Raw genomic sequence first — 25,867 nt, forward strand, 5'->3', positions numbered from 1 at the left:
CTGAATTACCTCTTAGGTAATGCTCCGGGCCTTACTTTAAAAGGAGGCTCTTTTGACAGGCATATTTGAGAAAGAAACTGAAAGTTCTTGCATATATTCAGTGTTTGGTTTATCACTTTTTTTGAATTCTAGGTTCCATCTGTTTTCTTCAGAACATTGTCAGGAATGACACTGTTCTTTAACTGGGGAGCGAGTTGTTGGGGTCTCTTCACTATAACCATGGTTTAGTTAATAAATTACCTTCATTCATTAGTGGGTTATGCTTTTTAGACACAGTTAGATTAGCCTTTGTGCTGAAAGTTAATTCCACAGAAGATTTCAGAAGATTAAAGTCTGGCTTACAATGTAATTTTAGGTAAATGCCGAGTTGCTGTAACTGTATGTCAGGGCTGCAAGACTGGGATCAGACACTGATAGTAGAGTAGAGCACTTACCTCTTCCTGGAATCCTTGAATGCAACTCACAGTCACCAGTGCTGAAGGCACTAGGAAAGATCATGAGTGTGATCCTGAAAGACAGCTCCTTCCTGCAGACCAACAGTTCCAGTGGTGTCCGAGACTTTAATGATGGGGAGACAGTGATAGGTGTCTACCTGTTGCTCCTAGGTAAGAAATACAACATAATAATTTGTTGACCGGTCTATTTTCCTCTCTTACAAAAAAAGAAGTCATAAGCATAGAATTGTATCATTGGGTTTGAATAGAGTAACCTCTTTTATTACTGCTTGGGAAGTTATAACCAAAGTGCAAATATATACACAGATATTAGCACTTCCCTCTGGCAGCACTAGGGTCATTGGTTCATTTCCCAACTAAGGCACTACCTGCCTGGAGTTTGCATGTTCTTTCTGTGCCTGCAAGGGTTTCTCCGGGTACTCCGGTTTCAACCCACACTCCAAAGACATGCAGGTCGGTTAATTGGATCCAGTCAAAACTGGCCCAGTATGTGTATGTATAAATGTGAGTAAGGGACCTGAGATTGCAAGTACCTTGAGCTCAGGGACTGATGTGAATGTATAATATATATGTGAAGTGCTGCATAAATTGTTAGTGCTATATAAATACCTGTAATAATATTAGATTCTTATGGAATTGGAAAGATTAGCTAACAACCAGCATGTCTATGTATATATTCTCAGCATTATTTTCTAGAGGAAGACTAATGCAGGTTGGGATTTTTCTGCACAACCCAAGATACAGTCACTACCATAAATCTTCAGTGCACATATACAGTATATATATACTGTACATAGTTGAGTTTCTTAGCTTTGTTTCCACTTTGAAGGTATGGCTTTTTGGCTGCAATTCTTTCATTGAGACCACTTCTGGCCAGACTTCTCTGGACAGTAGAGGGGTGTGCCTGGGTCCCACTGGTTTCCACCAGTTCTGCGCTGATGACAAGGAAAATAAAAACCAGCATTTTAGCTTACACATGATTGGATGATAAAATCAGCAGAGCTTCCCCTCAATTCAGATCTACCCCTCAGATTTACAGTGGCTGCACTTCCAAGTGCACTTTCAGTGCAATTTCAAGTGCACTTGTAGTTTGCACTTGTAGTGCAAAGTGGATTTGCCTTTCATAAATAACCCCCCATATGTAGAGTAAAGTGTTAGAATCCCTGTTGGTTTTTTTGCCATCTGTGTCCCACTGGGGAGAATTACCTTCACCGCCTGTCCTACAGCCAAAACAGAAAGTGAGAGGAAATACCTGTAATTTAAATTAATCTCTTGGGGACCCCTAGGCCATCAGAACTAGTGTCCTCATTGGAAGCTTTCTTCTCTATTACTTTTCTGGGGACAACCCAAAATTTGGGATTTTCTTTTATTTTCACTTTCAATTCTAATGGTAAACAAGACAAATAGAGAGAGTGAATCCACCTAATTGAGGCACTGGCAGTTAAAAAAAAAAAACAATCCCTCTCTACTCTATTCATAACTAAAGAACAAAGTTTTGCCTTTAGTTATACTTTAAGTTTCCTTGGCCGACCATTGTGTCTACAGTCCTCAACATTGCCCATTTCTTTGTGCTTCTTCATGCAGTATAACTACTTTGTATCTTGTTGCTGTGCTCAGTCTCGCCATGGTGTATAACCTGTGACATGAAACTGTCTTCCACAACCTCACCTTAGTAGCAGAGTCTGGCTGTTCCTTACCCTGTTTTAAGCCTAATACACAGCTGTTTCTGTTTCAGTTAATGACTGTGGGGTTGATTTACTAAAACTGAAAAGTGCAAAATCTGGCACTGCTCTGCTTAGAAACCACTCAGGTTTCATGTTATTTTTGTCAAAGCTTATTTGAACAAGGTAAAGTTAGAAGCTGATTGGCTACCATGAACAGCTGCACCAGATTTTGCACTTTCCAGTTTTAGTAAATCAATCCCTGGGTTTTAACCTACATATGAAGTTGATGGTCATTAGCACCTGCTTGGTATAATTGGTTGATCTTACACTTGAATCTAATCCAAGAAATCCATGACTTTGTGCAAGTGTACAAAGTATGCAAGTGTAACAATTGATGCTAGTTTGAAGCCAAAGGGTAGTCACACCAAATATTCATTTGATATTGAAATACAGTACATATTTTTGAAAGCATTCTTTCTTTACAGCATTTCTTCACACCTACATAAAATGTTTGCACGGCAATATATATTTAGTACAGAAAAAAAGAACATAAAATAATGAGCACATAACAACAAATTATATGTCATAAATGTCTGTCTAACCATACTTGCCTATGTTTTTCTGCTGTTTCTAGGTTGGCTGTCATGGCTGGGAAATGGAGCAGTAATCTGCCTAATGTGTAGACGCAGACAAAACGTCGATTCTCAAGATCTCCTGACATTTAACCTTGCTGTGTCAGATGCAGGAATCTCCATTTTTGGCTACAGCCGAGGAATAGTGGAACTGTTCCAGGGGTTAGGCAAAGATGGATTCTTGATAAGCACACTCTGGACTTGCAATGTAAGGGACAGAAAATCTTATTCAATTTTGACAATCAGTTTTTTGACCCTTGTGCTTTTAATTCTTAATTAAAGCCCAAATCCAGTTGAAACTTTTTGCTTTGTTTTTAATAGCGTGAGGAAGGATTATTGCCTCTGTCAGTTTTGTATTTGCATCTGTGTACCTGTTAGGACAGAAAATGATTCAAAATTTCTCCAGTCGGGATACAGAATATTTTTTTTTCAAGTCTCTGTCCAATGACAACTGCACCCTCAATTTCTTGTAGAAGTTTCACGTGGGGGGGTGTTTTAATAACATTCTTAAATGTATTAATTTACAGTTATAAAGGTCTCTCAGGACTAAACAGATCGATAAAATAAAAAACAACAAACATTTCCTATCTGTAGGATAATCAAATGGATTATACAGTACAGAGAAGGACCATAGATTTGAGCTCGAACTGCATTACGCTGCCCCTTGCATCTGCCTTTCAGTTTTCCTGATCCCGTTATTCTAAAACAAGTGAATGTAGTCCTACAGAAATCCAAACCTTGTAAACTGCTTTGTTTGAATCCTCAGCAATCTGTCCTAATTATCTGTCCCACTTTATTAGGTTGATGGCTTTCTAATCCTCCTCTTTGGTTTGATTAGCATTAGCACTCTTACAGCAATCAGCCTTCTACGTTATGTAAAGGGATGTCTGCCGCACAGAGGTATGTCACCAATTTCACTGCCAAACAACTTAACTGTATTTCATCAGGCGCACTTTGACGTTCTTAGATTATCTTGTTTAATATCTAGTATAGATCTGAATGACCAAATCCAACACAAAACCTGGTATTCAACTAAAGCTAGCAGCCTACATAGGATATAGCATACCTAAAGCTGAACTCCGGCCTTACCTTTATTCTTGCACAGTTGTACAGGTTCCTCTCCTCTACTGAAATAGCTTACTCTGATTTCATCGCACACTCTAGTGTACAGGAGACTAATAACAAAATGTGTTTAATTATCAGCTTCCGACACACTAGAACTTGAAAGAGGGAGGGGCAGAATTAAAAGCCAATCAGGCTCTGCTGTATGTACATATGCTTACAAGATCCATGCTTGTACACAGGAGTAGTATGGCCTCCCTGTGCAGGTGGCGTTGTGAAAGCCACCGCTATGCAGAGAGGGTGGACGACAGGAGGAACTTTTGTTTTCTGTAAGTGTCATTGGGAGACCCTGATGGCCATCCTTAGTATGAACAGTGCTAATAAATAGCGCTGTCCATCTGGCCATCCTTAGTGTGGACAGTGCTAATAAATAGCACTGTCCCTCTGCAGCTGGTGTAAATTTGTGTGGCTAGGTCAGGACAGAAAGCGAGTGGTTACAGACAGTGTGCTTAGCATATGGAAAGACTTCAGTGGAGGAGGGACAAAGTAGGTAATGCATGCCTGTGTCGCCAGCCAGGAGCTCTTTCCATCTCCAAGCACCTTGTTCCAGATCACCTTCCAGCCATCTCCTTCATTAGAGTATCTTCTGTAATGTTAAGACTGTGTTGCAAGACCTTCTGTAAAGTTCTGCTAATACACTTTGCTGCATTCATTGATCTTTGTGTGCATTCTCTCCACTTCAGATACCAAACATCTGGCCCTGCCTACATGCTTGCAGTCGGAGAGAAGAGACAAAGGACTTCATGGGTCCTCTGCTGCTCTTTCACTATCCATTTACATGCTAGGGGTAGGGAGGTGGCCTAATTGTAGTTAACTACATTTTAGGAAAGTTAGGTCACTGTTTCTCAACTGTAGTGCTGTGGCAAAAGGACAAAAAAACTGCCCCAAACCTGTACAGTCTGATCTGAGAGTGCCCTGGGTTAACTCCTGTATACAGACAGGAAAAAGCAAGCAGAGCCTTTTATCTCCTCTCTACTGCTATCTCTACTCCTGTTGGCAACCCAGAATGCTATACTGGTCACCTGCCCACGTCCTATCAACCATTAATGTCATCGGTTGATTAGGACGTATCAGGCACCCACACAGTTTTCTACATGAGTAGAGATAGCAGCAGAGAGGAAGAGAGAGCCAGGAGGAGGTGCGAGCTGTGCACCCTCCCTCCTGTCTGCAAACAGAGCACTCTCAGATCAGACTGGGTTTGATTGCTGCCTACCATTCTCCTCCACACACTACTCCTATCCCGAGAGCAGAAATTGTGAATAGGGGGCAGTAATCAAACCCTGTATAGTCCTGATCTGAGAGCGTTCTGTGTCGTTTTCTGTATACAAACAGGAAGGAGAAGAGCTGGGGGCTGTGGGAAGAGAACACAGCCCACACCTCCTCCTTGCTCTCTACTACTTTCTGCTGCTGTCATCTGTAGTGATGAGAGGGATGTGTTGTGATGAGAGGTTTTGTCCAAGGAGGGAGGATTTGAGGGGGGATTAGTGCTAGCCGGAGGGATTTGGAGGGGGAGGTTTTCTTGCAACGCACAAATAAGCGCTGCAAATGCATGTGCATTCTTTCTTGCTTGCTAAAAAGTGGTTTTGGTGTGGCGCAATTTTAAAAATCACGACAATACCTTGTTTTACGAGCATACAGCAGCCCATTAAAAATGCAACACGTGGGAATGCATGTTTTGAACAAGCTCTCAGACTGTTGTGCCCTGAGGGTGTGCACATTTTTAAAAGGTGCCTTGATTGAAAAAAGGTTGAGAAACACTGAGTTAGGTCACAAACCTTAAGGGCTGGGTGGACAAAAAACCTTTATGAGGTACAGCTCATACAATATACTGTATATATGTTTTTCAACTATGTATTTACCTTTTTTGCCTGCAGTTAACCTTCAAGAAGGATGTGTGCAATGTATTTTATTTTTCAGCTCATATAGCAGACAAACGTTGTGCCTTGGTGACAATCCTTATTATATGGATCTCTTCTATCATCTGGGCTGGAGCTCCACTTCTAGGCTGGGGCAGCTTCACAGGTAAGTGGACTGATGTTGATAAAGTTGGTGTCCAAGCTCACAAACCTTAAGTAATTTGATTGTTATGAAGTTGAAATATATCATAGGCATTGAGCTGATTTATCACACCTGTCTTATTACAAATAATATATATATATATATATATATATATATATATATATATATATATATATATATATAACTTGAACATCATGGGTTCTACATTCTATAATGTATTCCTCCTTGCAGAACGCAAGTACGGCACATGTGAAATAGACTGGTCCTTAGCTACAAGCTCCATCTCATACAAATGTTATGTCATTGGCGTTTTTCTTTGGGGATTTTTCATTCCTGTGGCCATCATGGTCTTCTGCTATGTATCAATCATCAGAGTTGTTCACGCGAGTCACAGGAACTCCAAGGGAGGGGAGATCAGTCAACGGCAACTTACCATGGAAAGAGACATCACACGGGTGAGAACATTAACCTGTTCTATAAGTTATTATAAATGGGGAATTTTATCACAATTTCTAAATGCAGCCCTTTTTTGGTCATTAAAAATTTGCACCCATTATTCTTAGCATGGGTTTGGGTTGAACAACCCTAAACCCAAGTCCTCTGCAGTTCTTTTTATTATGTTAATCAAAGAAAACTGTTTTATTTAAAAAGGAGACACATGGTACAATAATCATATGAATACATTTTCAAGATAAACCATCTTATAGCATCAATAAAAAAAGGGGAGGGGGACAAAAAACTGGTTTGTGTACAGTGCTTGCAGAGAACAGAGTACAGACACTCGCCGTCATCGATCACGCCATATCAGACAGTATCCATCGAATCATGTATTTTCAATAGGTCACAAGCTATCATGAGTCAGGATATTCGACACGTCCATTCTGACATATAGGGCCGAGATCCAGTGCATATATTATCTCTACATCTGAGGTATAGTACAGGAGATGAGGTGTATCAAGTACATGTTTCACCACCCGCTAACCATCTATCCCATACTTTAGAGTATTTAAGAGAGCAACCCCTATGCATGTATATCAACTTTTTATAGGGAAGAGTATAGTTAACTTCCTTCTTCCATCTCTGAATAGTAGGAGGGAGTGCATGCATCCAGTTTCGGGCCACTGTCTTTCTAGCCAGAAAGAGCATTTCCTGAGTAAATACAGCCTGAAATGTATCAGTTTCCTTGTCTGGGAGTAATCCCAGCAAACACAATTTGGGGTCTAACACAGCTGGCTAGCCCATCTGATCATGTAGAAAGCGTATTACCTGGATCCAAAAGGTCTGTATCTCCAGACAATCCCATATCAAATGATAAAAGGAGACAGGTGTAGAGGCGTATAGTGGACAAAGGGGGGTGGTGTGTGGGATGAAATCGAGCAATTCTTTGAGGTGATAAGTATGCTCTATGTATAATATACAATTGAGTAAGGCAGTCCGAAATCTTAGGGGAGACAGCTTGGGTATTTTCCAAGATTTCCATCCAGTCTTCATCATTCATTTCCCCAATATCCGTTTCCCATTTACTTTTCACTGTATAGGCTAGTGTTGTAGGTGCAGGAAGGCGAGTAGTGGAGTATAAGTTAGAGGTTAACGTGGAGGGTTCTGTACCCAATATAATATGTAGAGGGGGTGTGGATTGAGACTGTATCGCTCGGAAGTTGGGTTTGCAAAGCATGGCGTAGCTGTAGATAAAGGAAAAGTAACTGATTAGGGAAGGAACATTCATCTTTAAGCATCTGGAATGTTTTGGGTCCTGAGGCGGTCATAACCTGGTGTGAATAAAGTATATCATTGGAGATCCATACCATGGGGTCTGGGATGGTAAATAGTTCCAACATATGTTTGTTGAACCATAAGGAGGTGTGGAAATGGATATGTTTATTTTTTATTTTTTGCAAAGTAATATCCCAAATGTGTCGGTGATGGGCAAGCATACCGTCATTATATTGAGGTGGTCTTGTGCATGTATCGCTGCGTAAAATGGCTTGCAATGGGGTATCAGCTGGGAGGTCAGAGCCCCCACTAACCAGGGCCTGATATCTCTGCAGTTCTGTTTTGTCAAAATAATAAACATGGGATAGTTGAGAAGCCAAGTAGTAGTCTTGGAAATCAGGGTGGGCGAATCCTCTGAGCGTTGCAGGGTTTTTTAGGGTCTGCCAGGCTAATTTATGTCGGCCATTTCCCCATTTAAAGGAGTTCAGAATAGATTCTAGTGTTTTGAAAAACTTAAGTGGGATATAAAGAGGGGCATGCCATATCATGTAAAGGAATCTTTGGGAGAAGTATCATTTAATTAAATTTATACGTCCTACCATCCCCAATGGTAGTCTGGCACAGATTTGTGTTTTGTCTTTAACTAACTTATATAGAGGTTCAATATTTAAGGGAATATAGTCTCTGAGTTGTCTAGTGATCGAAACTCCCAAATATTTGATGGAAGAAACCCTGGGGAGGAGCAGCGCTGGGCTCAAAAGTCCTCTGTATGTCGCAACTGCAGCCCTAGTGCCTGTAACCTGTAACCTGCGCTGCACCCATGGCTGTGTCTTCACTTTGCCCACAGATTAGTCTCTAGTGCACCTGCAATCTCCCCTGCACCCATGTTGTCCGCTGCTTCTCTGCTATATCCACAGTCTCTGCTGCCTCCACAGCCTACACCATCAGCTCTGCAAGGCTAGTTTCTTAGCTGGTGGCCTTATCTTGCAAGGAAACCATTGTAAACATTTTTACAGGGAGGTGAGGTGGTGCTCAGTGCAGCAGAGAGTGCCATACAATGAAAAAAAAAAAGATGTGTATATATATACATAGCTCCCAACTGTCCCTGATTTGGAGGGACTGTCCCTCATTCCACCTCATTTGTCCCTCATTTTGGTCTGATCTATATAGTTGTATATAAAATGCACTTTTTAGCTTTCAAAAAGTGTTTCCCAGTGCTAAACCTTTCATCCAATTTCTAAATTACTGCATTTGTACATTTTAAAAGCCTATATACAAATATTCATTTACGTACAAAATACACTCAGAAAATAACCTATTTCTTCTGCATGCAGAACTTATGACTCTGGCAGATCTTATTTTTTAATAATGGGAATTTTTAAAATGTCATAGTAGCTAAGGCAAACAGAGGGAAATATAGAGGGTCCTTTGGTGCACTCACTGTTGTGCACAAGGATGTGGTGCAGTGTTTTTTTCCCACAAAGAGTTTTCTTTTGGTGATATTTGACCATCTCTGCGTTTTTTATTTTTTGCGGTTTAAACAAAAAAAGAGCGACAATTTTGAAAAAAAATACAATATTTACTTTTTGCTATAATAAATATCCCCATTTTTTTTTAAAAAAAGCTAATTTTTTCTCAGTTTAGGCTGATATGTATTCTAAATATTTTTGGTAATAAAAATCACAATAAGCATATATTGATTGGTTTGCGTCTACATAATAAAGGATAGATTTATAGCATTTTTATTATTATTATTATTTTTTATTAGCAATGATGGTGATCTGCAATTTTTATTGTGACTGCGACATTATGGCAGACACATTGGACAATTTTGACACATTTGTGGGACCATTGGCATTAATACAGCGATAGAGTGCTATAAAAATGCATTGATTACTGTAAAAATGTCACTGGCAGTGAAGGGGTTAACACTAGGGGATGATCAAGGGGTTAATTGTGTTCCCTAGTGTGTGTTCTAACTGAAGGAGGGAGGGGACTGACTAGGGGAGATGACAAATCGCTGTTCATACAAGACGATCTGTCACTTCTCCCCTCAGAGAACCGGGATCTCTGTGTTTACACACAGAGATTCCGGTTCTCGCCGTCTTACGAGCGATCGCATCGGCTCCGGGGGCAAGCTGCGGGCGCGCGTGCGCCCCCATCGGCGAGCTGCAGGCGCGCACCCCCGGTGGTGCGCACGCACCTAGTGGCCACCAGATGGAGCGACGTAACATGACGGCAATTCGCTTGCCCATGCCATTCTGCTGCAGTACAACTGCGGCGGCTGGTCGGCAAGCGGTTAATACATTTTTTGGCAAACAAGGAGACAAAATTGAGGGTGCTTTGGGAGCACACCACTGTTACACATGTAACACATGTCTACAGTGTGGTGGATCTAGCCACCATCAGGAAATGCAGCAAAGAGCTCTTTTGCAGCACCTTTTGCGACCTGTTGGGTGGTGGCAGTAGATCCCTGCATAATTTTATCTATTTATCAGGAAGGACTTAAACATGTGTTGTAAAAGGGTAGGATGCCTATGGCCATAGGTTTTCCCCCTACAGCTATGCCTCCATTGCCACTGATCCATCCACCATCAGGCAAAGAGTTTACTGCAATTTGAGCTCTGTTTTGGTCACGGTATCAGGATTTGGGGGGAGGGGCCCCCTTTTAAAACTACTCCAAATTTTCTGCTCCTCCTCACCGCCAGAACCGCCAACCCTCCTCTTCCTCACTGCCTGCACTCCAAAACTGCTCCTCACTGCCAACATAACTCAACCCTCCTCCTCCCTACCACTAGCACCCCAATCCTCTTCCCTGTCTTTCTCCTCTGCCTCCTGCTACCTCATGGCATTACACATGTGGGTGGAGAGCAGGAAGATGTTGGGCATGGGGGTTGTTTAAGGAAATTTTCATCATCTGCTTATGCAGCAGTGGAGCATAGGTCTGTGTATTGGCCCGGAGGATAGCGGTCACTAAAATGTCTGCTGACTTTTTATAATCTCGCTATATCTTTCTAACAAGTATATTGCAGAAAAAAATGGAGAAGGAAAAGGGGTGCAAGAGCATTATTAGAAAGGCAAGTGGCTACCCTGCACCTTGCGGAACTGAAATGTATCTGAGCACCACAAACTTAAAACGCTATTTAATTCATTTTTGATATTCAAACAAACTCCCCATACATCTATGTATCCAAGCCTTATTTTGTTGAGAAATCACTTTGAACAACCACCTAGCTTCTGCCATCTTTAGTAAGGGCAGATGATTCATGTAACTATGTAACTATATGTAGCATTCCCGGAATCGTCTACCCTTTGCTCAGGCTACAGAGAGTAAGGTGTGCTTAGCTGAGAAAGATCTTCCTCCAGATGAAAGAAAAAATAAATACTCATGAAGACTTCTGGAATGAATGACATCATTTTGGCCTAGCCCAGAAACCAAAGAGGCAACGAAAGAAATCTAAAAAAAAAAAAAAAAAAAAAAGGAGGTTAAAACAAGCACATACATTATAGCTTCCTATCTGTTTACTAATGTGAACAGCAAAGAAAGAGGGATTCTGGAGCTGCAAATGGTGTAGAGTCCTTAGTTAAACAACATGTGTGTTAGCTGTGATGGCAATTGTAAACAGCTCAATGCTGGTAACTGGTATTCACAAAGAAGGAGGCAGCCATCCTCAGAGGTGCCAACTGGATGTATGCAAAATTACAAAAAAGTGGTGTGCAAAAAGAAACTTACACAGTCCAATCAGATAAGGATGCCCATAAGGATGATCAGTCCTGGGGTAGTCCAATGCTGCTCTGTGAGTTCCACCACCGGCTGTTGGGAATGATGATCTTGTTACTGGCTGTATTGTGTCCTAGGAAGCAGAAAGCACCAGGCTCCACATTGACCAGCCTGGAACGCGGACCTGATGTCACCGGAAGTGATGTCATCGGAACTGGGCGGGCATCAGAGCTGAGGGTTGTCAATCTGGAAATAACATAGGCTACACCCTCGGAGCTCACAGCTCCTTCTGCTGGCCTCGTGTGATGTCTGAGGGGGCGGGGTCACCCGTTTACATCATCGAGTGGCCCCACCCTTGGCTATATAACAGCTGTCAAAGCGAAAAGACGGCAGTCGGCAGGACACCTCCCATGGAGGCAGAGTTTTTTTTTTTTTTCTCGTGCCAGATCAGCGCCGTGATTGACAATGGATTTACATCACGGGACACTTTTTTTTAAATAAAGGAATTGTCAAACTTTTTTTTACACTTTTTGATGAATGGGTAGGGGTATAATGTACCTGATACCTATTCACATGGGGGGACCCCAAAGCACCCTCCCCATGTTGAGGGCATGTAGCCTGGTACGGTTCAGGAGGGAGGTAGGTGCTCTCTTGTCCCCCCCTTTTCTTGCGGCCTGCCAGATTGCATGCTCTGATAAGAGTCTGGTATGGATTTTTTTTTTACATTTTGGTGCGGGGTTCCCCTTAAAATCCATACCAGACCTAAAGGGCCTGGTATGGATTCTGAGGGGGACCCCCACAACATTTTTTTTTTATTTTGGCGTGCATTTCCCCTTGATATCCATACCAGGCCTGGTAATGGACTGGGGGGGGGGACCTACGCCGTTTTTTTCAATGATTTTTCATGTATATTGCCGGGATCCAGCAATACATTACAGCCGCAAGCAATTTTAAATGACATTTTCTCCTTCAGGAAATGTCATTTTTCTGCGGTACTGTTATAAACATGGGAAAGATGCCCTACTTTACAGGCAGACTAAGCGGACCCCCAGGCATGATATTTTATTTTTATTGTTTCACTTTAAGCATTACTAAAATCACTGCTCCTGAAAAAACGCAGTTTTAAAACCTTTTTTTTGCATTGATACATGTCCCCTGGGGCAGTAGCCCCCCATACACTTTGTATGGCAATAACTTGCATATAAGCCTTTAAAATGAACACTTTTGTTTTTTCACATTCGAGTCTCATAGACTTTAACGGTGTTCACATGTTCGCACAAATTTTTTGTCTATTCGCATGTTCTGGTGTAAACCGAAACAGGGCGGGGGGGGGGGGGGGGGGGGGTGTTCTGCTCATCCCTACCTATGACCATTAACTTATGCAGCTAAGGCAAAGCCTCATTACACTAGTCCACACAGATTCAGTAAGAATAACATCAACTGTAAAAACATGAATGGCATAAAGGAACTCTCACTGCAATTCTTAGCAATAGCTACTCAACCAATGTTCCTAGGTGCACTCCATGCATACAGCCCCAATAGCGGGTGAGTGCAGCTGTTCTGCCCCAATCTCTGCAGATTTACTCAGGGAAAGCTCTGTCTCTTCTCCTGTGCAGAGTGTGTCTGGGTATTGTGGTTCTGCAACTCCAATTGCCTCCATTGACTTGTATGGCACCTTTAAGAACTACAGTTCCCATGATGAGTTCCTCATTCCCTTGACTCAAACACTGCAGTTGGGAGGGGGTGGGGGGAGCATGAGCTGGGGATTACACAGAGATGCTCTGATGCTGCCAGGAGGGAAGTGAGGGGTGAGAGAAGCACAACCCCCTCCAGCAGCACAGAGGCAGTGAGGAGAGAGGCCAGCTGAAGGACAAACAAAAGGGTGAATTAGCAAGCCAAAGAACATGGTGGCTATGTTCCTTAGCAAAAGAGGAAAAGGCTGTATTAGGAGCCCATAGAAATGGGTTATATGCATGCTTAAATGATAGGAGGAGGAAGGAAAGGGCTGCTCTGTAACTGGGAGGAATAAAAAGATAAAGGGTTTGTTGGCCACTTAAATAACTTCTGTGCCTTTTAGCAATGGCCAAGTGAAAAAAACAGCTCCCAAAGCGTCTCCACACTGCCTTTCTAATATATTTAAAATTGCCAAAGGAAGATTTGGGGAAGGGCCGATAGACTATGGCCATAGGGTTGTACACTTATTTACTGCTGATGCCGGTCCTTTGCACTAGCTGTAGAATTTCCTCTCTTCATGTATTGATGCCTTCTCTTTTGCATAGGGACAAAAAAGTGTTAAGGCCTAAGGCTTCCTTTTTTTGTTAAGGGAATACCCAGGTTGCATTTCTGTCGCTGCCCATGTTTGCTTTACCAGTGGCAAAGAAATAACATATAGTCTATGACAGCCAAACATTTCCCCCTCTTCTTCATGCTGCCTGTCCTTCCCCCTGTACTATGGAAGGGTGTGTTCCTCATCTTTATTAAAGGAAAACCGCCACTTGCGTGACCCGATATATTAATTTTCTTTTCCGGTTCCTCTCGTTCTCTCAAGATTAAAGCATTTGTTACCCCAACACTTCATATTCCTGATATGTGTCTGCTGTACCATGTATTTGTATGAAAAAGTATTCTGTTCTCTTTGTTTTGCTTCCTATGTGAAATCCCTGGTGTTCCTGTCAGCCACTCTGCTTTCCTATTAGACACTGACCACAGTAAGCAGGACAACACACCGTGGTCAGTTCTCTAGCTATGCTGGGAACTCAGTGTACTCTCCTCCAATGATCAGATTTGTCCTGACATCTCCCCCACTGCACGGCCATTCACTGAGAAGCTCAGTGTGCAGAGTAAATGTCATCACATAAAAAAAAGGAAAAGGGTATTTATAATGTTTTTTATATCTATACAAAAATGTTTTTCCTTTCATTTCTAATTTAAACTGAATGGGGTTGTTTTAAAGGTAATCATTTATAATCACTTTAAATCTTTAGGAGAAAAAATGGCAAAGGAAGAACTCTGCCCTGCTTCTCCTGAAAAACACTGATGAAATGTCAGGTATCTCTTCAGTAGCATAAACAGCCTGTAACAGGTCTATAATATTTTCTAAAGGAAAGAGATTTTTTTTGAGTTTTCTAATTGTTAGAGCTACTACCCCCAGACTTCTGGCTAAGGCATAGCCCCTACTTTCTTAGAAGTACTAGAAAAGGAAAATTCTCCCTCTTCCTCCTTATCTGGAACAGAATATGGAGGAACAATGACATTACATTGTCTAACTGGTGGAACTGTCACCGGGATAACTATTTTGGAAATAGAAGGTAAGTAGTCTCCAAAACCATAGAAACCATCACTGTCCTCACTGATTCCATACAATATTTCATTAATTAGGTAGTCTCTACTGCTGTCAGCTTTTTAATGCATGAACTGCAAAAAGAATTTAGGATTAGAGATAAGCTTGTTTCCCATACACTTGCTACGTCTCTTTGGTGGAGAAGACCCAGTGGCAAAAAGCAGCATTGGATTTAGCAGACGTTTTTCTTGATAAACAATATATGTATAAAAAGGATGGAGGTTACGGGGGTTAAGTTTATGAATTGTTTAAGTGCATATAAAGCCAAAACGTTTATATTTTGAATAGAGCAGGAAATTATTAAAATTTCTGTCTATAACTTTTACTGACAAAAACAATGGGATATTATTCCTCCCACTGACACAAGCAATGGCCGCGGTTCCTTCCACTGACACTAAGGATGAGACATGTCTGCACACACTTCCAGTTTCCGCATCTAATAAGAGCAACCTTCTCCCTCTGACCAGCTTACCTAAACTCGGAGCAGCTTCCAGCTTGCTGCCCAAGCACTACTTTCACAAGCTGGCTCTCTTGCCCCTAGTGAATGTGATATATATTCAGTTGATTCCTGTGTACTGACTGGCTAGTATCTTGGTTATCCATGTCCACTGTAAGCTCTGGCTTATATCCCAGTTATGCTCCCTGGCTGCCTTGACCATTATCTTGTATCCTGGTTATTTGCACTGCCTGCCCTGACTTCTGGCTTGAATCATGGTTATTCTTGTCCGCTTCCTGAGATGACCTCTGGCTTGGATCCTAGTGACTCACTCCAGTATAACCTGCAAACCATTAATCTGCTCCAGACCTACTTCCTGGTGTCTTCCTTATCCACAGGGTAAATGTGGGTTTAGCACATGGTTGGAAGCATCTGAGCTATCCTACTAGTTCACCAGCAGGAAGGCTTTGTACAGAACTACTTTATACTTACACCTGAAACCCCTGGGCTTATATTCTTACAGTTTCTTTTAGCATCATATGTTGCTTATGCTATACATTCTCTCTTTTTTTATTAACAGATGCTTTACATTTTCTGTCTATTATTGTTTATATTGATGCATTGTAGTTTTATACATTTTTAAAGGTTAACTTCTAAGGGCAGATATATTTGCTATAACTATTATTAGTTTTTTTTTATTTGTTCACAAATACTAAAGCGACTAAGATAAAACCAGAACTGCTATATCTCAGCCTGGGTTCACACTGCCCATGAAGTCGAACCACAGTATGACTTGCATGCAATTTCTTTAACAGAAGTCAATGCAAGTGGTACCAAAGTCAGACCAAAAGTAGTGCTGGAACCATTTTCTAAGTTGGAGCGACTCAAGTCGCACTGATTAGAATTGTTCCATTGCACAGAATGGTGTCCAACTGCGGTCTGACTTCTGATGCGATTGTCGCATCAGTGTGAACTGGGCCCCATAGAATAAAGGCATGCAAAGTTAGATAGCTTTCACGTGGGGCAAATGTGTTTTAGCTCAAGATTGTTAGTTAATGTTATACAGCTTTCTAAAACCTTTGATCTGAATTATCACTAAAACAAATTTTTGCTTTGTTGCCTTCACTCCTTAGATATCCTTTGTTATCTGCACAGCATTCCTACTAGCCTGGTCTCCTTATGCTGTTATTTCTATGTGGTCAGCTTGTGGCTATCAGATACCAGCACTTACCAGTGTAGTGGCCACACTGCTTGCCAAGTCAGCAAGCTTCTACAATCCCATAATATACCTAGGCTTGAGCCCAAAGTTTCGACAAGATCTACGGACCATGATGTGCTGTTTTCAGCCAGAGAAAGATTTATTTTCAAAGTGTGAAAAAGTACCTGTTATCTACGAAGTAAAGAAGATGCAACCAGAAGATCACATTCAGAATTCTAGAAGAATAGAGAAAAATACACTGCTGATCAATAATTCTTCGTCACAAAGGACAGACATGGGGGAATCCCCTTATGTCTCTGAAATTGGAAAAACAAGGGATACAATTGCTAATGTCAATATGGACATTATATTCGACTTTGAGACAGGACAAAAAATACCAATGTAGATTATATCTGGTTCATACAGATCAGATGATTGTATGATTCTGATGTTGATGGCACATGGTGATGGTGAATTTTCTTTCAGCAACTGATATTGTAAGTGTCCATGACCTAGTAGCTTCTGGAAATTACATCTTTGGTCTGTTTGATTTATTTCTCCTTGCTCTTTGATGATTAGCTGAGTCAACCTTGTTAATATCCATAAATAGAGACAATGGGAAAATTCTGGAAAGAGGGGTGAAATATATTTGTTTAACCAACATTTTTATGTTCTAAATATATGATTATCTTTACTTCTAAAATAAAATATATTACATTTCCATTAAGTAAATGGCAAAAAATTCTGTGGAGTTTCTAAAGTGTTCTCCTGTTCAATAGGACTGTAATTTTCTGGTCAACTAAAATGTTTTTACATTTTCTTTAATCACCTGTTTATAACCTCATCTTAGACGTATACCATTCAAACCCAATTCCTAGCGGCACATCAGTAACTCTACATTGATGAAGTAAACTGGTGAGGGGTCCAGAGAATCCCTTTACCAGTTCACAATTAACTTGGTGGTCCACAACAAACATTTATTTGCTGAAGATCGGATTCACTGTGAATTCAAGTTTAGGCAAAGCACTTTAGTAATTAGTATTTGTAATTTCTCTAAGCTACCACTAAATTTTAGAAGAATGTAAAATAAATAATTGCCATCTGTTCTGATGGTCAATCTGATGATATTTCTTTGCACCAGGTTACTAATGGGGTTTATTTATCAAAAGAGGGAAATAGCTACAGTGGGGACGGAAAGTATTCAGAACCCCTTAAAATTTTCACTCTTTGTTATATTGCAGCCATTTGCTAAAATCATTTAAGTTCATTTTTTTTCCTCATTAATGTACACACAGCACCCCATATTGACAGAAAAACACAGAATTGTTGACATTTTTGCAGATTTATTAAAAAAGAAAAACTGAAATGTCACATGGTCCTAAGTATTCAGACCCTTTGCTGTGACACTCATATATTTAACTCAGGTGCTGTCCATTTCTTCTGATCATCATTGAGATGGTTATACACCTTCATTTGAGTCCAGCTGTGTTTGATTATACTGATTGGACTTGATTAGGAAAGCCACACACCTGTCTATATAAGACCTTACAGCTCACAGTGCATGTCAGAGCAAATGAGAATCATGAGGTCAAGGGAACTGCCTGAAGAGCTCAAAGACAGAATTGTAGCAAGGCACAGATCTGGCCAAGGTTACAAACAAATTTCTGCTGCACTTAAGGTTCCTAAGAGCACAGTGGCCTCCATATTCTTTAAATCCTTAAATGGAAGACGTTTGGGACGACCAGAACCCTTCCTAGAGCTGGCCGTCCAGCCAAACTGAGCTATCGGGGGAGAAGAGCCTTGGTGAGAGAGGTAAAGAAGAACCCAAAGATCACTGTGGCTGAGCTCCAGAGATGCAGTCGGGAGATGGGAGAAAGTTGTAGTAAGTCAACCATCACTGCAGCCCTCCACCAGTTGGGCTTTATGGCAGAGTGACACGACGGAAGCCTCTTCTCAGTGCAAGACACATGAAAGCCCGCATGGAGTTTGCTAAAAAACACCTGAAGGACTTCAAGATGGTGAGAAATAAGATTCTTTGGTCTGATGAGACCAAGATAGAACTTTTTGGCCTTAATTCTAAGTGGTATGTGTGGAGAAAACCAGGCACTGCTCATCACCTGTCCAATACAGTCCCAACAGTGAAGCATGGTGGTGGCAACATCATGCTGTGGGGGTGTTTTTTCCAGCTGCAGGGACAGGACAACTGGTTGCAATCAAGGGAAAGATGAATGCGGCCAAGTACAGGGATATCCTGGACAAAAACCTTCTCCAGAGTGCTCAGGACCTCATACTGGGCCGAAGGTTTACCTTCCAACAAGACAATGACCCTAAGCACACAGCTAAAATAACGAAGTGGCTTCACAACAACTCTGTGACTGTTCTTGAATGGCCCAGCCAGAGCCCTGACTTAAACCCAATTGAGCATCTCTGGAGAGACCTAAAAATGGCTGTCCATCAAAGTTTACCATCCAACCTGACAGAGCTGGAGAGGATCTGCAAGGAGGAATGGCAGAGGATCCCCAAATCCAGGTGTGAAAAACTTTCTGCATCTTTCCCAAAAAGATTTATGGCTGTATTAGATCAAAAGGGTGCTTCTACTAAATACTGATCAAAGGGTCTGAATACTTAGGACCATGTGATATTTCAGGTCTTCTTTTTTAATAAATCTGCAAAAATGTCAACAATTCTGTGTTTTTCTGTCAATATGGGGTGCTGTGTGCACATTAATTAGGAAAAAATGAACTTAAATGATTTTAGCAAATGGCAGCAATATAACAAAGTGAAAAATTTAAGGGGGTCTGAATACTTTCCGTCCCCACTGTATATTTCAGGTGAAACTGCATGTATATTCATTCTGTGAGAATAAACTAGTGTACTCTACTTAGGTAGGTGCTAGAATAGGATGTTTGTGTAAAGGTAAGGTAAATTTAGGCAGGCCTGGTGGCAGCCACTCCTGTTTGTTTTGGTTTATGTGGGCTGGGAGTGGCTCAAAGAGTAGCAGCTGGTGACTCATAGGCAGCGTCACTGAGACCTCCCTCTTTCTTCTAGCTGCCTGGGGTGTTCTAAGGTGCCCTGACCAATCCCCAACCTGGATTGGCAGGGGGCAGGCCTTCTTAAATACCTAGAGTCAGCCCAGCTGGGGAGGAGTCATTGGAGTTGTTCAGAGCTTGAAGATGGAGTGCTAGGCTATCGTGGCCTTTGAGGGAGCTCCCCTAGTCTGGGGGGCGACCTTGGACCTGGGGCTAGGGTGTGGATAGAGCCCTTCAAGAAAGTGTGAAGGTTCTGAACTGGAGGCACAGGAGGAGCAAAGAGGACAGCAGGACCTAGCATTGCCGGCAAATCTTCAAGGAGAGGAACAACTGGTCGCAGACAGGAGGGCCGGTGAGTGACATGCACATTCAGGAGGACTTTTTGGTATTCGAAAGGAAAATGTAAAAAAAATCCTTACTTTCTGTTATAAACCCAAGGAACCCCCCACACACACACACACACACACATACACACACACATCTCTGGTCACCCTTTTCTCCACCCGCAACTCCCAGCATCGCCATTTGTCTCTGCCCCTACCATTCCAGTACCAGCCACTTTTAAAAAATAAATATTTCCGCCGCAACAATAAATCTCCCATCAACAACAATATGAAATGAGGCAGTGTGAAGCAGGGGACGTACAACATGGTACATGGAATGTGGTGGTGCAGTGCAGGTTGTGGAGGACAATAGGGACAATGGTAACAGTAGTAGACAATAGTAGAGTCATGCCCTTTTCCATCTTTGCTGCATAAACTGTGGGGGGGGGTCCTGCAGGAAGACAGGTCTTCATGCAGATTTCTAAATGGCATATGAATTGTAGTTGGCCAACTCAACAAAATAGATGGCCATTTTTTTTGTACAGGTACCTTGATCTTTTGGTTGCCAAGCAGAGATTCATCTCCTGGTCATTTAAATGTACAGTATGCCTCCCATATCGAGATTGTACTCAAAGATGGAGAGAGGTTTTTGGACCAGGCCAGCACCGACCTGGACAATTTGCCTGGACATATCTGGATGGATAGATAAAATGACATAAATACCATGTTTACCTTTCCATTTAAGTGCCAGAATGCAAACTTGCTGACCTTCCCCTTTTCAACTTTGTGTTGACAAGTCTTTCAGGAAATCCTTTGTGATTTGGTCACAATGTATCACAAGCTATTGTTTTTCTTTAGAAAAAGATGTGTAACCGCTTAAAGTAGAAGTAAACCCTCCTATCATTTTCAGCCAAAGAAGCTGCCATCTTGGCCTCTGTTTAATCTTCAACTGCATGAAGCTGCACATGTGATCAGTTATGACACCAGCCAAAGACACATAGCGGGGGAGAGCAAAAAAAATCCCAAGAAATTCTTTAAATATGTAAACAGTAAAAAGGGAGGACAGACCATATTGGCCCCATAAAGAATGAGGAAAGGCATCTGGTTACAATGAATGGGGAGATGGCGAAGCTATTGAATTTATTCTTCTCCTCAGTCTTCACGAGGGAATCAGGGGGCTTCAGTAACCAAAACTGCAGTGTTTATCCTCAGGACACATCACAGGAAGCACCTCCATGGTTAACAGAGGACAGAATTAAAATTAGACTTGAGAAAATTAACATTAATAAATCACCGCGACCAGATGGCTTGCACCCGAGGGTACTTAGGGAACTCAGTCAAGTGATTGCCAGACCGTTGTTCTTAATTTTTACAGACAGTCTACTGACTGGAATGTTACCAGCTGATTGGTGAAAAACCAATGTAGCACCAATATTTAAAAAGGGCCCAAAATACATCCCTGGGAATTACAGACCAGTTAGCCTGACATCAATAGTATGTAAACTCTTGGAGGGGATGATAAGGGACTGTATACAAGATTTTAGTAATGAAAATGGTATCATTAGCAGTAATCAGCATGGATTCATGAAGAATCGTTCTTGCCAAACCAATCTACTAACCTATGAGGAGGTGAGTTGCCAGCTAGATAAAGGAAGGCCCGTAGACGTGGTGTATCTGGATTTTGCAAAAGCATTTGACACAGTTCCCCATATACGTTTACTGTACAAAATAAGGTCCATTGGCATGGACCATAGGGTGAGTACATGGATTGAAAACTGGCTACAAGGACGAATTCAGAGGCTGGTGATAAACGGGGAGTACTCGGAATGGTCAGGGGTGGGTAGTGGGGTCCCCCAGGGTTCTGTGCTGGGACCAATCCTGTTTAATTTGTTCATAAACAACCTGGAGGATGGGGAAAACAGTTCAATCTCTGTATTTGCAGACGATGCTAAGCTAAGCAGGGCAATAACTTCTCCACAGGATGTGGAAACCCTGCAAAAAGATCTGAACAAATTAATGGGGTGGGCAACTACATGGCAAATGAGGTTCAATGTAGAAAAATGTAAAATAATGCATTTGGGTGGCAAAAATATGATAACAAAGCAAATAGAATATTGGCGTGCATTAAAAAGGGGATCAACTCCAGAGATAAAATGATAATTCTCCATCTCTACAAGACTCTGGTCTGGCCGCACCTAGAGTATGCTGTCCACTTCTGGGCACCAGTCCTCAGGAAGGATGTACTGGAATTGGAGCAAGTACAAAGAAGGGCAACAAAGCTACCGTATATACTCGAGTATAAGTCGAGTTTTTCAGCACATTTTTTTGTGCTAAAAGTGCCCCCCTCGACTTATACTCGAGTCAAGCACTTTTCTGCAGCAAAAAATTTCATTTTCCAAACCGACTTTGGGGCCCCGTATCTCAGGCCCCGTATCTTGGTGCTAGGAACCCAAAATTTGGTGTGCAAACCCAGTGGAACTGGTACCACAACATATCCAAAGATGGAGTTCCTAGCACCAAGTGGCCCTGAGATACGGGGCCCCAAAATCGGTTCGGAAAATATCATTCTCTGCTGCAGAAGTGCTTGACATTTTCTGAAACGACTTTGGGGCCCTGTATCTCGGGGCCACTTGGTGCTAGAAATCCCATCCTTTTATGGTACTAGTTCCACTGGGTTTGCACACCAAATTTGGGGTTCTTAGCACTAAGTGGCCCCGAGATACGGGGACCCAAAGTCAGTCAACTGTGTCCATCTGCAGCAATGTCATTTCGGGACACTTTGGGTTCAGAGACCCCAAATTTTGGCTGCAGATAGGGGGCATCTAGGAACACTTAACTACCGAGTTTGAAGTTCGGGGGACCTATGGCTGCAAATGGGCACATTGAGGCATGCAAATGGGCATTGTTGACCCTCTTTTCCACTTACAGTAGCTGTGCATTTCTCACACTCGTCTTATACTCGGGTCAATAATTTTTTCCCATTTTTTTGTGGTAAATTAGGGCCTCGACTTATACTCGAGTATATACGGTAATAAATGGTCTGGAGGATATTAGTTATGAGGAAAGGTTGCGAGCACTGAACTTTTTCTCTCTGGAGAAGAGACGCTTGAGAGGGGATAGGATTTCAATATACAAATACCGTACTGGTGACCCCACAATAGGAATAACATTTTTTCGCAGAAGAGAGTTTAACAAGACTCGTGGCCACTCATTAAAATTAGAAGAAAAGAGGTTTAAACTTAAACTACGTAGAGGGTTCTTTACTATAAGAGTGGCAAGGGTGTGGAATTCCCTTCCACAGGCGGTGGTCTCAGCAGGGGCATCGATAGTTTCAAGAAAATATTAGATAAGCACCTGAATGACCACAACATACAGGGATATACAATGTAATACTGACATATAATCACACACATAGGTTGGACTTGATGGACTTGTGTCTTTTTTCAACCTCACCTACTATGACTATGTCTATGATCACTGGATGGTTTGACAGTTTGGCTGAGAGCACAACCATTGCACGTGACGTCAATTATTTTGTTTTTAACCACTTCCCGCTCGCCCACGTCATATGACGTCCTGGGCTTTGGGCGGGTATATCTGAAGATGCCTGTAGTTACAGACATCATTCAGATATTGCCGGTTTCAGCCGGCGAATCTCTACACCATAGGAACAATCATAGCGGCCGTTCCGCCGCTTGATTGTTCCTATGGGAGGCGAGAGGGGACGTCCCCCCCTCCCGCCGCCCTCCGGTGCTTGCTCCGACTCACCGTTACGATCGGTGAGGCGGAGAGCGGTTCCGCCAGCGCCGGATGTAGATCATAGAGATTTCCGGCGGACCAGATGGTCGCCGGAGTCTCTATGATCATCGGAGGCCGGGCACGATGTTATGATGTCACACCTGGCCTCTCCATTGAAAAAAACGGCGCCGCTTTGGCTGGGAAGCGGTGATCGTTTTATTTATTTTTTTTATTTCAGGCTTCCTAGCCTAGTGGTGAGATATGGGGTCTTATTGACCCCATATCTCACTATTAAGAGGACCTGACATGTCATATTCCTATTACAAGGGATGTTTACATTCATTATAATAGGAATAAAAGTGATCAAAAATGTTTTTTTTTTCAAAAAAAATTTTGTCAAAATAAAAAAAACAAAATATAATTATCAATAAAAAAAAAATAAAAAAATTTAAAGTGCCGCTGTCCCCGTGTGCTCGCACGCAGAAGCGAACTCATACGTAAGTCCCGCCCACATATGAAAACGATGTTCAAACCATACATGTGAGGTATCAACCGCGAATGTTGGAGCAAGAGCAATCATTTTGTCACTAGACCTCCTCTGTAACTCAAAACATGTAACCAGTAAAAAAATTTCAAGCGTCGCCTATGGGGGTTTTTAAGTACCGAACATTGGTGCCATTCTACGAGCGTGTGCAATTTTGAAGTGTGACATTTTAGGTATCTATTTACTCGGCGTAACTTCATCTTTCACAATATGCAAAAACATTGGGCTAACTTTACTGTTTTGTTTTTTTTTAAAACACAAAACTGTTTTTTTCCCCAAAAAAAGCGTTCGAAAAATTCCTGCGCAAATACCGTGTGAGATAAAAAGTTGCAACAACCGCCATTGTATTCTCTAGGGTCTTTGCTAAAAAAACATATATAATGTTTGGGGGTTCTATGTAATTTTCTAGCAAAAAAATTATGATTTTTACATGTAGGAGAGAAGTGTCAGAATTGGCCTGGAAGTGGTTAAACTGTTAAATCGATGGGTTTACTTCCGCTTTAAGGTCCACCCTAAAGCAGTTTTACTGCTACAGGGCAGCACCTCTGCATCGGATCACCTATACATACATGATCTGGCTCTCTGGGTAGGGGGCACGCATGCGTGCCGCCGGTGGCTCGCTCCCACTGTGATCACAAACAGTGGGAGCCGACCGATGGGTATCGCTAACTCGATGTCCGTCGGCACCCGCCAATCATCAAGCAGAGAGGCTCTGCCTATGCAAACAAGGCAGATCCCCATTCTGACAGGAGGGAATGCATTGATCATGTGTCTCTGCAAAGAAGGGACTAGGATCCATGTCTTCCCCTAGTAAAAGCACCTCCCACAGTGTAGTAAAACACTGGTTAGGCACACAGTTACCCCTTTAATCGCCCTGATGTTAACCCCTTCCCAGTCAGGGTCATTAGTACAGTGACAGTGCATATTTTTAGCACTAATCACTGTATTAGTGTCTCTGGTCCCCAAAAAAGTGTCAAAAGTGTCCGAATGTCTGTTGCAATATTGCAATCCCACTAAAAGTCGTTGATCGCCACCATTACTAGTAAAAAAAATTAAAATAAATAGAAATATCCGATAGTTTGTAGACGCTAAAACTTTTGGGGAAACCAATCAATATACTCTTATTGGGATTTTTTTTACCAAAAATATGTAGCAGAATACATATTGGCCTAAATTTAGGAAGAAATTAGATTTTTTTCAAATTTTTTTATTGGATAGGTTTTATAGCAGAAAGTCAAAAATGTTATTTTTTTTCAAAATTGTAGGTATTTTTTTTGTTTATAGCGCAAAAATAAAAAAACGTAGAGGTGATCAAATACTACCAAAAGAAAGCTCTATTTGTGGGGAAAAAATGGACATTTTATTTGGGTAATGCGTCGCATGACCGTGCAATTGGGGTAAATCTTCCAGAGATCAAGTGGTTAACAAAAGTGGTGCACACAGAGGTGGTATCCCTGATGAAATAAGGGTGGCTAAAGGTTTCACACTAGCCTTCCATTGCTAGACATACAGTACTCTGATCAGCCATAAGATTATGACCACTGTTAGGTAAAGTGAAAAAACATTTATAATATTTTGTTCCAATGGCACCTGAATGTGTGTAGGATATATTAGGAAGCAAGTGAAATGTTACCCCTGAAGTTAATGCGTTGAAAGCAGAAAAAAATAGCGTGAAATAAGTGTAAGGATTTGAGCAACTCTGACAAAGGTAAAATTATAATGGCTAGACCACTGGGTCAGAGCATTTCCAAAACTGCAGCTCTTGTGGGCTGTTCCTGGTCAGGCTGTGTACAGTAGCTGCAGACCAGTCAGGGAGCCCATGTTGACCTGTGTCCACAACAAAAAGCACCTACACTGGTGCCTGTGGGCAGATCAGGGTGACAGGGTGATCTTCACAACCTCCAAGTTTCCCTCCTAGTTTGGCATCAAGCAA

General features: G+C 41.8%; 1 protein-coding gene across 1 annotated transcript; it reads left to right on the top strand.

The window, feature by feature from the left end:
• Positions 1-377: 377 nt before the first annotated feature.
• LOC141116388 (opsin-5-like) lies at positions 378-16,972 on the top strand. Its single transcript, XM_073608638.1, has 6 exons — positions 378-605; positions 2,754-2,959; positions 3,552-3,651; positions 5,791-5,895; positions 6,124-6,347; positions 16,236-16,972. The coding sequence occupies exons 1-6, from the start codon at positions 497-499 to the stop codon at positions 16,704-16,706; spliced, it is 1,215 nt and encodes a 404-aa protein (XP_073464739.1). The 5' UTR covers positions 378-496; the 3' UTR covers positions 16,707-16,972.
• Positions 16,973-25,867: the final 8,895 nt, after the last annotated feature.

Source organism: Aquarana catesbeiana, linkage group LG13, assembly GCF_042186555.1.
Source record: "Aquarana catesbeiana isolate 2022-GZ linkage group LG13, ASM4218655v1, whole genome shotgun sequence".
NCBI classification, from domain to species: Eukaryota; Metazoa; Chordata; class Amphibia; order Anura; family Ranidae; genus Aquarana; species Aquarana catesbeiana.